This window comes from Mesoplodon mirus, assembly GCF_964341445.2.
Source record: "Mesoplodon mirus genome assembly, chromosome: 11".
Taxonomy (NCBI): Eukaryota; Metazoa; Chordata; class Mammalia; order Artiodactyla; family Ziphiidae; genus Mesoplodon; species Mesoplodon mirus.
This window is the reverse complement of record NC_138987.1, coordinates 9,737,254-9,749,743: the sequence shown is the minus strand read 5'-3', so window position 1 is coordinate 9,749,743 and position 12,490 is coordinate 9,737,254. Positions and strand designations below refer to the sequence as shown.

Here is a 12,490-nt window from a genome sequence, read left to right as displayed (position 1 = left end):
TAGAGAAATACAGAAAACAAGGATGTTCATATTCAATTTTAAGTTTTTTGATTAAAATCACTGTGCCACCCAAACCTTTAAAGCTGGCCACATACACAAATGCAAATGGTTTTAGGGGAAATCAGAAAAGAGTCTGCTCTGAATGGTGGAGCAGTAAGAAGAAAAAGCCAAGAGAAGAGTGGAAGCGGAGGCTCAGAGCCTCAGGATGTGAGAGGCAGGTATTCACAAGAACTAGGGAACTGCACCAAACCTTCCATAGAAGATGGGGAGGCCAAACATCGGCTGAGCTCAGCTGACGCTTGAATTGCAAGAGAAAGCTGCAATTGGTACACTTAAATTAGAAGCAATTCATGCCAACCCCCCACTACAGACAAGTAAAGAAAGAAAACAAAGGGACTGGAAAAAAGCTAAATTATTTTTGTGAGCCATGTATTCTTGTTGTACGATTGAATGATCCTCTCCTCTTTCTACCCTCTCACCATGTAGGGATGTAGGTGGAACTGGTCTCTAGTTTTCAGTGAAAGTCTTTCACTGAAAGACTGATGGAAACACTCCTCAATCACATCTGATCCTCAGAGACTAAGGGAATAATGGTGTATTGATTGTGTCCATACCCATCAATGCCTGCCCAGGATTTAGACTAAAGTCATAAAATTAGGAGAGAGAAAGACCTGCTTTTGTACTGAACGTGATCTTGAATGAGTCATATGGCCATTCTAAGCTTCTGAATCCTCATCTGGAGTTTGGATTTGAGGGTAATTATGATTCTCTTGTCTACTTTGTCAAATTGTTTTCAAGAGCTAAGTATAAAAATAATATGAAGCCTTTTGAAAACTGCAAAATGCTCTGCATGCAAAAAAGATAATTACAACAGGAACACAATCTTGAGAGTGAAAAAATGAAATAATTAACCCTCTTCATTCAGATTTATATCTATGGGAAGGACCCCACTGCCCTGCAATTCCAAGGAGCAAGTTGAATGCCATGTATGGCATATAACACCACCCGGGGAGCTAAAGCCAATGGAGAAAGGTGATATAATTGGGGTGCTCCAGTGGTCACCTCATTTTCAGCAGTGCTTAGAATTACTGAGTGTGTTGCTTCCTGTATTAGAGAATTCATATTGCTTAATCATTCGGTTAATGTCTCCAAGATGAAATACGTTTAAAACTAAGATATTTAAAGGTCGTTTTGGCAATTTCTCTTATCCTGAAAATGGAGGGCAACAAATCTACGTTTGCCATGTCTTCTCATGATCTGAGTGGTATTTCTTTTCCAGAATGAGGACAGGAAAGTGCCCTAGATAGAGGAGTGATTCAGCTCGGTTGTTGACAGGCACAGAGGAGAGTGTGAAGAGATATGCCAAGGTGTTTACAACAGGAGCTTAAGAAGTGCCTGCCCTCATCTCCTTTGGACTCTTGCTTGTCTGGATTTAAATTGCTCACTGAAGGACAAAAGCTTTGATCTCACTTTATTTCCTCCGCTAATCAAAACATTTCAAAGTATGTCTCAATCCTCATGACTTCCTCTCCTGGAGGATCAAATGAACAGACACTTATGTTTGAACTCAAGTTTAGTTGTAGACTTTCCAGCCACATAGTGAGTGAGTTAGAGTGAGACTGTGTGTGTGTGTACATGGATGTGTGTGCAAGCACGTGTGTGTGTATAACAGAGAGAAAGTGGACACGGTTGGTGAAAGGGAATCACACAGATTAGTCAATGATCATAAAGACTTGTAGCAAATGTATTTACTGTTGTTACACTGCAACAGGGAAATGGCATGTTATTCATATTTTACAATTATTCTTTGGCCTATAAAAAGCTTTCATCTAGCTAGTGCACTCCAAAAAAAAAAAAAGCCTCAAGTAAAATAAAGGATAAAACGCTAGCCAGGGGCTTCCCTGGTGCTGCAGTGGTTAAGAATCCTCCTGCCAATGCAGGGGACGTGGGTTCGAGCCCTGGTCTGGGAAGATCCCACATGCCGCGGAGCAACAAAGCCAGTGCGCCACAACTACTGAGCCTGCGCTCTAGAGCTCGTGAGCCACAACTACTGAAGCCTGTGCGCCACAGCTACTGAAGCCTGTGTGCCTAGCGCCCGTGCTCTGCAACAAGAGAAGCCACTGCAATGAGAAGCCCATACACCACAACGAAGAGCAGTCTCCGCTCTTTGCAACTAGAGAAAGCCCGCGTGCAGCAAAGAAGACCCGATGCAGCCAAAAATAAATAAATAAATAAATTTTAAAAAATCAAAGGTAATCACTTGTTTCTATCCCTCACACACAAACTCACCCCTCTCCTCCCTCACCAATTCTGATTCTCTGGTAACAATGATCTTTTACACAATACTAGAGGAGTGTCCAGCTTTAAAAAAAAAAAAAAAGCATTTTAATTCTCTTATGACATTTTTAGTATTTTTGGAAAGAAATTACTTTGCTTGATTTCTCTCTCAATATGTTTTTTAAACTTTCATTATAGTCTCTAGCTGCTCAATGATGTTACCAAGAGAAAGTTCTCAGAGGAGTTATTTTGAGTCTTCTGGGATGGAAAAGAAAGATACATGATAGAAAATTATTAGAAAAAGTGCTTCTAGGAGTCTTGAGCTATTACTGAAATATCGAACTCGATTCTCTCCACCTGACTTGAGAATGGCTGATAGCTTTGTCTTGAATGAGGGATATTCCTGTCAAATCCAAAGGAGGTAGGAGAGAAATTAAATATATTTCAAATCAGAATAGACGGACAGTTCTAGTCTAAACTTCAAATTGGTTGAACATTTTTCCAACCTCTCCTGTGGTTGTTCTCTCCATTCTCTTCTTTGTTAAATGTTTTCCCCCCTATAATACAGTGGCTCAATCTTGGCAGGTTATGAAGCAGCCAAAAAGGACACAGTCTCAAACTGTTCCAATCAAATTCTCCTCTTCTACAACAAAAACTTAATTATTTCTAATGGCAATTAACTGTCCATTTCCCATGTGCCCATCCTTTCTCTCTCCACCTTGGCTTTCTCAAAAATGTAGAGCTTGAAGGTCAAATAGAGACACATTGTGGCTAATGTTTAATCAATAATAATCATTAATTTGTAGTAGTTATAATAAGGGCTGCTGATATCACCAGATTTTCTGTGTACAGAAAAGATGACATAGTTTTGTTTTTATTGGTGAACTATAGAAAAGTGTTAATATCCCAAGCAAGGTCAAATTCCCTACTTCAAACATTGTTCTGGTACAAGTGGCCATATTTAGAAGACCCTGATTCTCTAGTTTTGATCCTGGAGGAGAGCACGACTCTATTCTGCTGAGAGACGTGGGTACAGCACATTCAGGAATCAGTTATAAGGAGAGCTTGAGTTGTTGTTGAGTAGAACACAAAATACAGTAGACAGGGTAAAGACTGACAGAGAATTCGATTATCTTGTTAAAATTTTTATATAATAACAAAATTATATATTGCCTAATTCCTGGATTATAGGATAAAATTTAGCTATAAGGATTTTATTTTATGCCAAACACCCTGTGGATGTGTGAGGTTATGTCCCAGCTTCACAGATAAGGAAACCAGGGCTCAGAGGTATGAAATAACCTGTCCATGCCCCAAAGCTAGCAAGCAGCAAGCCTGTCCCCATGCTGCCCTATGCTCACATGTCCTGTGTCATGAGAGCACTCAGGCAGTGAACCTGAGTCCGGAGGTGGTTTCTCCGCCCCCTTTGGTATTTCTCTAGCTATTCCATCTCCCACAAATCACCTCCTCCACCTCTCTTACTACAGAGTGATCATGAAGATGAAAGAAGGTTGCTATGATAGTCTGGATATTTACATTCCACCAAAACTCATATGTTGAATACCTAACGCCCATAGGTGATGGTATTAGGGGTGCTTAGGTCATGAGGGCAGAGCCCTCATCAATGGAACTAATGCCCTTATAAGAGAGGCTCCAGAGAACTCTCACCCCTTCCATCATGTGAGGGGGCACAGGAAGTCTGCTACCCGGAAGAGGGCCCTCACTCGACTATGCTGGCACCCTAATCTTAGACTTCCAGCCTTCAGAACTGTAAGAAACAAATTTCTGTTATTTATAAACTACCCAGCTTGTGGTGTTTTGTTATAGCTGTCCAAACAGACTAAGACAGGTAAGGCATGAAAAACATCTGAACAATTTAGACTGTGAGAGCCAAACAAGACTTCAGTGAACATGTAACTAAAGCCATTTACTTTCCACCTGAGGAGTACAAGGCCCCCAAGATAAGTGATTTAACCAAGTTCCCAAAACTAGTTAGTGGCAGTTATACAACAAGCTACAGAAATGTTAGATATTAAGTCATCTTAGTATGAAATAATTGCACAGTTGATTCTATTCTAAAATCAGGGTAGAGTTTTAACTTGGATTGAGGCACTACGCTCTGAGACCAGTGAAGGCAGGGGCCATGTCTTTCTTTTCTCACATTGTTTTTCTAGCCTGGCACACTGTTGGTAGAACATAAAATAGATCATAAATGAAAATTACATCTACTATTTGCTCATGATCAACATGATATTTTTGAAAATCACTTCCTAAACAGTTGAGATTTGGGGATCCAATGACTTTTCATTTGATGTTTTCACAAATGAAAGTGATGACCGTTTTCACATAGTATACATTTACAGTACAAAGAAAGGAAATGCATCTAAGCCGTGGTTATTCTCTTACAAGGGAAAAACTGGGTTTCTTTGGATAATTTAAGAATTGTAATCATTCCAATTCATTTCTATGTACCTTTGGAATATGATTTTTCACTTAATTTAAATATTATTTCCAATACTATAGAATTTGCTTCCTACTGTTTAACACTCAACTCAGTTTAATGAAGGGGTATTGCTAGAAAACATGGCTTAAGCATTGGAACTGCCACAAGCTGAAATGGCAATGCAACCAGGGTAATTCTGTTTTATTTAGTTTTGTAGTAGAGAAAGGTGCGTACCAGGATTTTAACCTTCTTCCAGTGTGATTTTGGGTGGTCTTCCTGCAGAATGGAATCAGAGAAGACATTGTCTTTTTTTTTTTTTTGCGGTACGTGGGCCTCTCACTGTTGTGGCTTCTCCCGTTGCGGAGCACAGGCTCCGGACGCACAGGCTCAGCCATGGCTCACGGGCCCAGCTGCTCCATGGCATGTGGGATCTTCCCGGACTGGGGCATGAACCCGTGTCCCCTGCATTGGCAGGCGGACTCTCAACCACTGCGCCACCAGGGAAGCCCCAGAGAAGACTTTGAATTGGCTTTCATTCTCTCTGCCACTTCACCACATATTGACCTCTTGATGTGGTTATTCCATAGAGATTTGAGATGTATTTTGCCCCCTGGGGTACTGCTGGAATTTGAAGCTTCTTGTTCACTTGAAATTTCTGTGAAGTTTTTCTCTTAAGTTTTCCAAAACATTCTCCCAACTTCTTACAACTGCTCTCTGATGTTATTGTGTTAGTTCATTGTCTACTTCCAAAGAGTGGAGTGAAGACCTTTTGTTTAGCAAGTAAATCGTGGATCAAATGAGAAAGTTCCAAATATGTGAGACAACTTGATGAGGTCATTTAAGAAAACCTAAAGGAATCTACGAAGTTAATATCTAAAATGGGGTTTGGGAAAAGTTTCTGGAGATTTCCAGCTTTCTCATCGGTCTGTTAAAATCCAAGACAGTATAAGTGTTGTTGCTGTAGACGATTTTAAAAAGGCTAATAAACGTATTTGTTATCAATGCTTTATTGTTGAAAACAAAATCGAAATTCTCTGGCACATAAAACAATTATTTCTACAAAAGGAAAGCCTACAAATCTTGATAATTTATACAAACAACAGTTTCTCAAAAAATAAAATTTTAATTTAGTAAACTTGTGCTCTATATTTTTAGCACTGTCTGCAATAATCCACCATAAATCCCTGAGCGGAGACATTTTTTGACCATGTTCTACAGACCCCCTCAACACTCCCCCCAAGTTGGTCAGTTACTAAGCCCAGCCCTGTAGTGAAAGGTGTCAGGGACATTTAGTTGTTAATGATCCATTTTATGACACAGGCCCAATTATTAACGCTACTTGGGAACTGGGTCAACATGAAGTGCCTCTGCTGTGCCATCAGCGAACCTACCAAGAACCAAGTGTGTGAAAAGAAGAACAATAACAATAAAAAGACACAAAATGTTAAGACTAGGAAGTCATCATAGGTCAATAACTATTTAAATAAATAAAAATGTTAGACACTGAATTCACCTCTATATCCTTATATTAAATTCCTTTTTTCCTTTATTAATTTTTGTTTTGCAATTGCCAATGCACTAGAAGATGAAAAATATACTTCAATCCACACTTTTGGTTTGACCACGTGTTTGTTGTTGTTAAACATTAAATATCATTCTGAAAACACAGTGATTTAATTATAATTTAACTTTTGGCCCTTCAATGAAATGTTTACCAAATAATATACATATTAGGAGGGCCTTCTTTTAATGCCATCAACAAATCTCTCTCACTATGTTGCCTTTCTCACCAAAACACTAATGCCATAGGAACACTACTTTAATTCTTTATCCCACTTTATTCAGATATGCAGCAAAGCATATAAAATATGAAGAAAACATAATATGATCTATTTGCATGTCCAGCTTCCCTTAAATGGGGATGCTGACCATATATACACTGAATGTGAAAGGACAAGAAAAAAAGCTAATTTTAAGTTGCAAAGAACTGGTTTAATGAATCAAGTTTTGTTACTTTGCTATGGTAGAATAATAAATAAATAAATATGTTGGGTATTGTATAGCTACTTTCTCTAGGAAGAAGTTGAGAGTGGATCATTGTTTTTACAAAGTTAATTTTTAGTAGCAAAGTTTGACTGCAAGTCAAAAAATGTTCAGTAAATGTTTCTTTCTCTCTACTTCCCTTATAGTCTTTTACTTGTGAAATTATCACTGAAGTGGTTACTAATAGGTAATGAAATAAAATGCCAAATTTGCTAGTGAAAAATAGTTTTCAACTGTGAAAAGCACTTGGCAGGAGACCTAGAAACACGTGGGCTAATGCTATAGTCTACTGCAGCTTAAAATAAGCCATTTTTTATGTCTTTTGGGAAGAACAAAGTATGATTAAAAATAATTCCTCAAAAACTTATCAGCACTGCTGTTTAGGTACCTATTAGGAAGTGATTAGCATTTCATACCGACTCTTTCCAAAATATAAAATCGTTGGCAACCATCATTATACACCCTCGCACAGACTTGATTTTTAACCCAGCAACATCTGGAAGGCACAAAGCATCTTCCCTTTTGTCTCATAGCTGCTGGTTAGTTATTGGAACTAGACCATTTGTTAAGCTTCCTTTTGATTTACTGCCTTAGCATGAGCGTTAACCAGGAATAGCCATTTTAAAAGGCAATTTCAAAAGCCTAAGAATTAATACAATGAATCCTCCTAGGCAGTTTTGGGAAAACGTCAGTGACGTCAAAGTAAAATACGCCTGCCTGGAACACATAAGGCCTCCTCATTCCCTCCTACAACACCAGTGAGAAACATGGTTTGCTCTGTTCTGTATACCCTTTTTAGAACATGAAAAGCAAAGGATGCCCAAAAGATGGTGACATCTAAATCATAAAGCGTTATGTGCACTAGTCAGGAAACAAATGTAGACTCTGACAGATCCTGACACAGTATTAAAAAAAAAAAGAAAAGTTTTCTAAGTTTTAGACACTGATAAGCAGGCTGTCCCAAAGAGGGAAGACAGCAGCGTCAGGACAACCGGCCAGCTCACCAGGATTCACACGACACTTGAATCACTGCGTGTGAACACTTGACCGTAATAGTTTACCGTGGCTGAACAGAAATTCTGACTTCCTCTCACAGTGTTTAAGGAACAGTATAATTTCTAAGTGAGCTTTCAAAATTGAACAAAATTTGAAACTTAGACTCCCCTCCCCCCTTTAAGAATGCCAAAAGATCCTGTTTTAAGTGCTCTGGTTTACAGTTCTATGGGTAACAATTATATCCTGCAGGAGGTTTCCAATGTTCCTCTTTTTGGTGTTAACGGCTGTGCCCACAGCAAAGTGGATACTCCCAGAAGTAGCAGTGACCTCAGTGACCTCTGCCCCCCGGTTTTGAAGTCCAAACTAGCTCTTGTCATAGCACTGCTGGGAAGTTCTGTTCGTTAATGAAGCTGGCTTTCAAATATGGAGGAGGATGAGGTACGGCCCTCCCGTGTCAAGTCTTGGAAGTCTTCAAGCCTTGCTTTTCCATGATGTTCCAGAGTTTGCGGAGATTGGACTGTGTGATAATGTCATCCGGCTTGAGCTGTAGCGCTCGCAGGTAGTTGGCCTCGGCCTTCTGGAGTCGTCCATTGAGGTGGAGGATGGCTCCCAAGTTCATCAGAGCAGCTGGATACTGGAACCAGAGAGAGGAAGGAAAACGATTAAGAGGCCATGGCAAGCTTTCCTTCATGGAAGACAAAAATCTTCATCCATTTATGCAAATGACTCCCTTATGTCTGGAGGCATTTTATGGAAGCAATGTAGCAATTTATACAAATAGATAAAACAGGAAGGGAAAAAAAGGTTTTCAAACAGCTGCTGTGTACTTTGTGCTTTAAAGAGGGCAGGCAGTTAAGGAAATAGCTTTTTCTTTAATGAGAAAGTATAGGTTACCTATGGAGACCTAGTAACCTAGTCACACTGTACTTTCTTGAGAAAAAAGTTAAACGGGATACAATTTTAGACGGAAAGAATTGAACTTTTTTTCAACTCAATGCCAAGCAATAAAAAATTAAGTGGGAAAAGTTGACAAATCTATGTCTACCCATTCTTTGCTTTCTCTCCTTAGCAATATTCTAGGCCATTTCTGCAAACATATATAAATAAGTAAAATAAGGCCTTCCCAAAGGAAAAAACACTTTGCTTGTTATCTACGAATAAGGGCTGTCCTGTTCTTGTCTTGTCCCTGGAACTTTCTGGCTAACAAAGGGCAGCTGATACCTTGGCAGTTACATAAATGCATATTTCAAACATCAGATAAAACTAAAATTGTTTATGCTAAGATTATATTTTCATTTCACAGATGGTGTCAACTATTAATTGTCTTGGCAACTATGATACAGCCTAAAATAATTCACAATTATTTTTATGGTTTAGTGTTTTCACAATGCAAGCATTTTTTTTCAGCTGAATTCATACGACTCCACTCTTTACTGTAAATACAATTATTTCTGAATCAAAAACAATGCTGGGGGGAGGGTTGAATAGCTCAGAGTAAATCAGCTGGGAAAAGATGATCAGATTTGGATTTGAAGAGATCTGGATTTGAGTTCTTGCTCAACCACCGGCTGTGACCATGGTGAGGTCCCCTAACATATCTGTGTCCCAATTCTTTCATTTACGAAATACTGAATAAACATCAACTTTTTTGCATGTTGTCAGAAAGATAAAATGAGAAAATAAATGTAGCATAATATTGATACGTGCACATAATAAGCACTCCACAAATGTCAAGTTCACTTTTTCTTGTCTCATTTTGCTTGAGGTCTAGCACATGCATGTTTATGATTTTTATGTTGTTATACATACTTTATAATTTTTGTTTCAATGGCTGCATAACATGTCTCTTTGGATGTATACCAAAGTTGTCTTAAGTCTTCAACTGCTGGGTATTATTTTCCGACTCTTCTGTATCCTTTTTTCTTTTCCAAAAATAATGTTGCAAATATAAGCTATTCCTGACCTTTGAAAACCTTTTGGTTAGATGACTCCATACTTATCAAGAAAAATACAGATGGTCAACTTCTAATTTTAAACACCAATCCAAATAAACATAGCTTTTGAGCAGTGAATAGCTCCACACTGGAAACCTAAAATAACACCACCTACTCTGTCTTCCTGAAAGAACTTTGTTATCATATCACCCATTGTTATACTGAGTTTCTTGATGCTGGGACACATTTCTGAATTATGTCCACTCCCAGAGCTTAGCATGACTGCCAATAAACAGCTACTAAATTGAAGGCGAAGTGTGTTCACAGCCTGACTTACTGGAGATGCTAAGTAGATAAAACGTTCAGACTTCCTGCTATCCTGAGTGGGAAGAGAGGAAATGGGGAGGGAGAACCACGGCTGGAGACCATTCCCTACTAACCAGAAATAGAAAAGGCCCAGTGTTGGGGCTGAGAGAAACCAGATGGCTCTGTGGGGTAGTGGTTATTTCTTGAACCACTTTATTATCAGAGTCTGTACCTAACTATAATTGCAACTCAAGGGGATTATTAAAAACACTCAAGAGGTTACAGAATCACATGCCTAGGTTCCAATGCCAGTTCTGCTCCAGTGACATGTGCACTTAGGAAGCACTGAGACCACAGTTTCTTCTGGAAACGGGATGAGAACAGTACTTGCTTCACAGGGTTGTTAATGAGATTACATGAGGATACAAAATTATTGTCTTTTCCCTCTTCTTTTCTGTCTCCTCATCATCTCAAACACACAAAGTAGGATCTTCTTGTCAATATGCCTGAATGACCACTGAGTCCAAATGCTGAGGATGTGTGAACTGGCTCTGCCTATACTAGGTTTGTAGCCTTTCTTAGGTTAAACCTGGAAAAGACAGCTGTGAAAACAGGTGGTGAAGTACATACCAAGCCACATAAATAGGCTTTACTATTGTTACTAAATTGCCGCCTGGGGTCCATCTCTCCTTAGACTACTTTGAAGTCACCTTTCTGCTATCAAGTGATGGAAAAAAGTTAATATTATTCGAAGAAAACACAATTAGGAAGTTATATCTGTTATCAAAATGAGTTCGGAATGCTAATTATAATGGTGTTTGGAATGATTCTAATTTTGCATTATCCACGTTAGTGTTACTCATTAAACAAAATAATAAAAAATTGACATCATGAAGTTAATGTGGGATAACCGATCTCTTGAAAGCTCACATATACTCATTAACTGTGTCCCCTAAAGAGTCAAAATCCAAATAAACTAAAAATGTGCATATTTAAGAACATCATTCAATATTTTTAAAGCAGCTATAGATGCCTACATTCAGATGAAACATTTTGGTTTAGATATGTCTATTTTAATAGAGTAAAAAAAAGCTTTTTTTTTAAAATTTAAAAGCCTATGGACATACATTATGTAACACTTAAAGCATCACTGTAACTTCTTATTTGAATAAATAGAAACTGATGAAATTTACATACTGGTGTGCTCAAATGTGACATAAGAGTATCATTGCCTTAGGTAACTGCTTTGATAGTACCAACCATTATTTTGATAAAAAATTTCATGTGTTTGTTAAACATTTATGAATAAAACTAGATATAGAAGACTTTCTTCTTATATGGTTATTTTCTCTCTTCAAAGACAAGGGCTTCTTTATCTTTTAAGCCTGTCATGTCTCTCCTCCACAGCAATGACCAGGGTAGCTTAGTGGATGCCCACTGGACTGAATGCCTTCAGGTCTTCTAGCCTTGCTACAAAAATTGCAAGGAGTAGCATTGGCATCACCTGGGAGCTTAACAGAAATTCAGAATTTCAGTTGCCACCTACTGACTCAGAATCTGAATTTCAACAAGATCTGCCAATGCTTTGTATGCTTATTAAAATTGGAGAAGCATGGTTCTAGAGGTTATTTCCGGATTCTAGATTACGTCCTTTTAGGGTTTTTGAGATGAAGTTTCCTATAAGAAGATGAAGTTCCTACAGAACAAAAGTGTATCAGATCACATGTCCATCCTTCCATAAAGTAGAATCCTTCTCTTGGCCATGTAATTATTTAAGGTAATAAATGTTCAAATGAAACTTTATTAACAGAAGCCATAAATGACTAAATATTGTTAGACAGAAGGAGAGGGAATGAAAAGCCTTTTCATAACCAAAGAAGAGCATGTAAAGGTTTCTAAACAGATTTAAAGACTACCTCACTATATAACTGAAATGCAAGAAGTCCAGGTGACTGACTGGCTGTCTGATTACATAGTAGTGTCATTGCTCTCTGCCAGCTATGACTCATGGACTGGGGAACAGAAACCCAACCACATCTGCTGATGTCTTCCCTCACACACATCCTCTTTTATTAAAGACAGCCGATGAAATTTTCAGCATGTTAACAAACGCAGTCAAGCAGCTTGCAACCCAGTAACATGGGGCTTGTGGCTCCTCACAGACTAGAAAGGAAAACCAGACCTTTCTCGTTTCCTTGAAGAGGACAGATGCTTTACATCAAAGGGGCTGACTAGCAGCCATAATGAGGCAACGAATGATGTCTTTTCCAAGTCTCTAGGGAATTATGCCTTTATCGTTACTTCACTGTGGTCTTTGGCTTACTTCTCTAACATTGGAGGCAATAAGCAAAATTAAAATTAATATATATGTAGATGTATATTGGGATGAGGTAGAGTAAAGGTAAGATTATGAAGGTCTTATTCTAATCTAATGCCCTTGAGGCTCCCAAGGAACCCAGCCGATCACACAGCACTGGAACACAAAATCATC

General features: G+C 38.5%; 1 protein-coding gene across 6 annotated transcripts in view; it reads right to left on the bottom strand.

Moving 5' to 3' along the window:
• The window catches only part of TMTC2 (transmembrane O-mannosyltransferase targeting cadherins 2), a 537,933-nt gene that overhangs the window by 116,331 nt on the left and 409,112 nt on the right, over nt 1-12,490 (bottom strand). For 2 of the 6 annotated variants that reach the window (XM_082635120.1, XM_082635121.1), the window contains one exon: nt 5,496-8,393. The exons of the other annotated variants lie outside the window; for them this stretch is intronic. In XM_082635120.1, coding sequence (XP_082491246.1) covers nt 8,214-8,393 — 180 coding nt within the window. In that variant the 3' untranslated portion in view covers nt 5,496-8,213. Of the gene's footprint in view, nt 1-5,495; nt 8,394-12,490 lie in introns of those variants that run through there. 6 annotated transcript variants of the gene reach the window in all.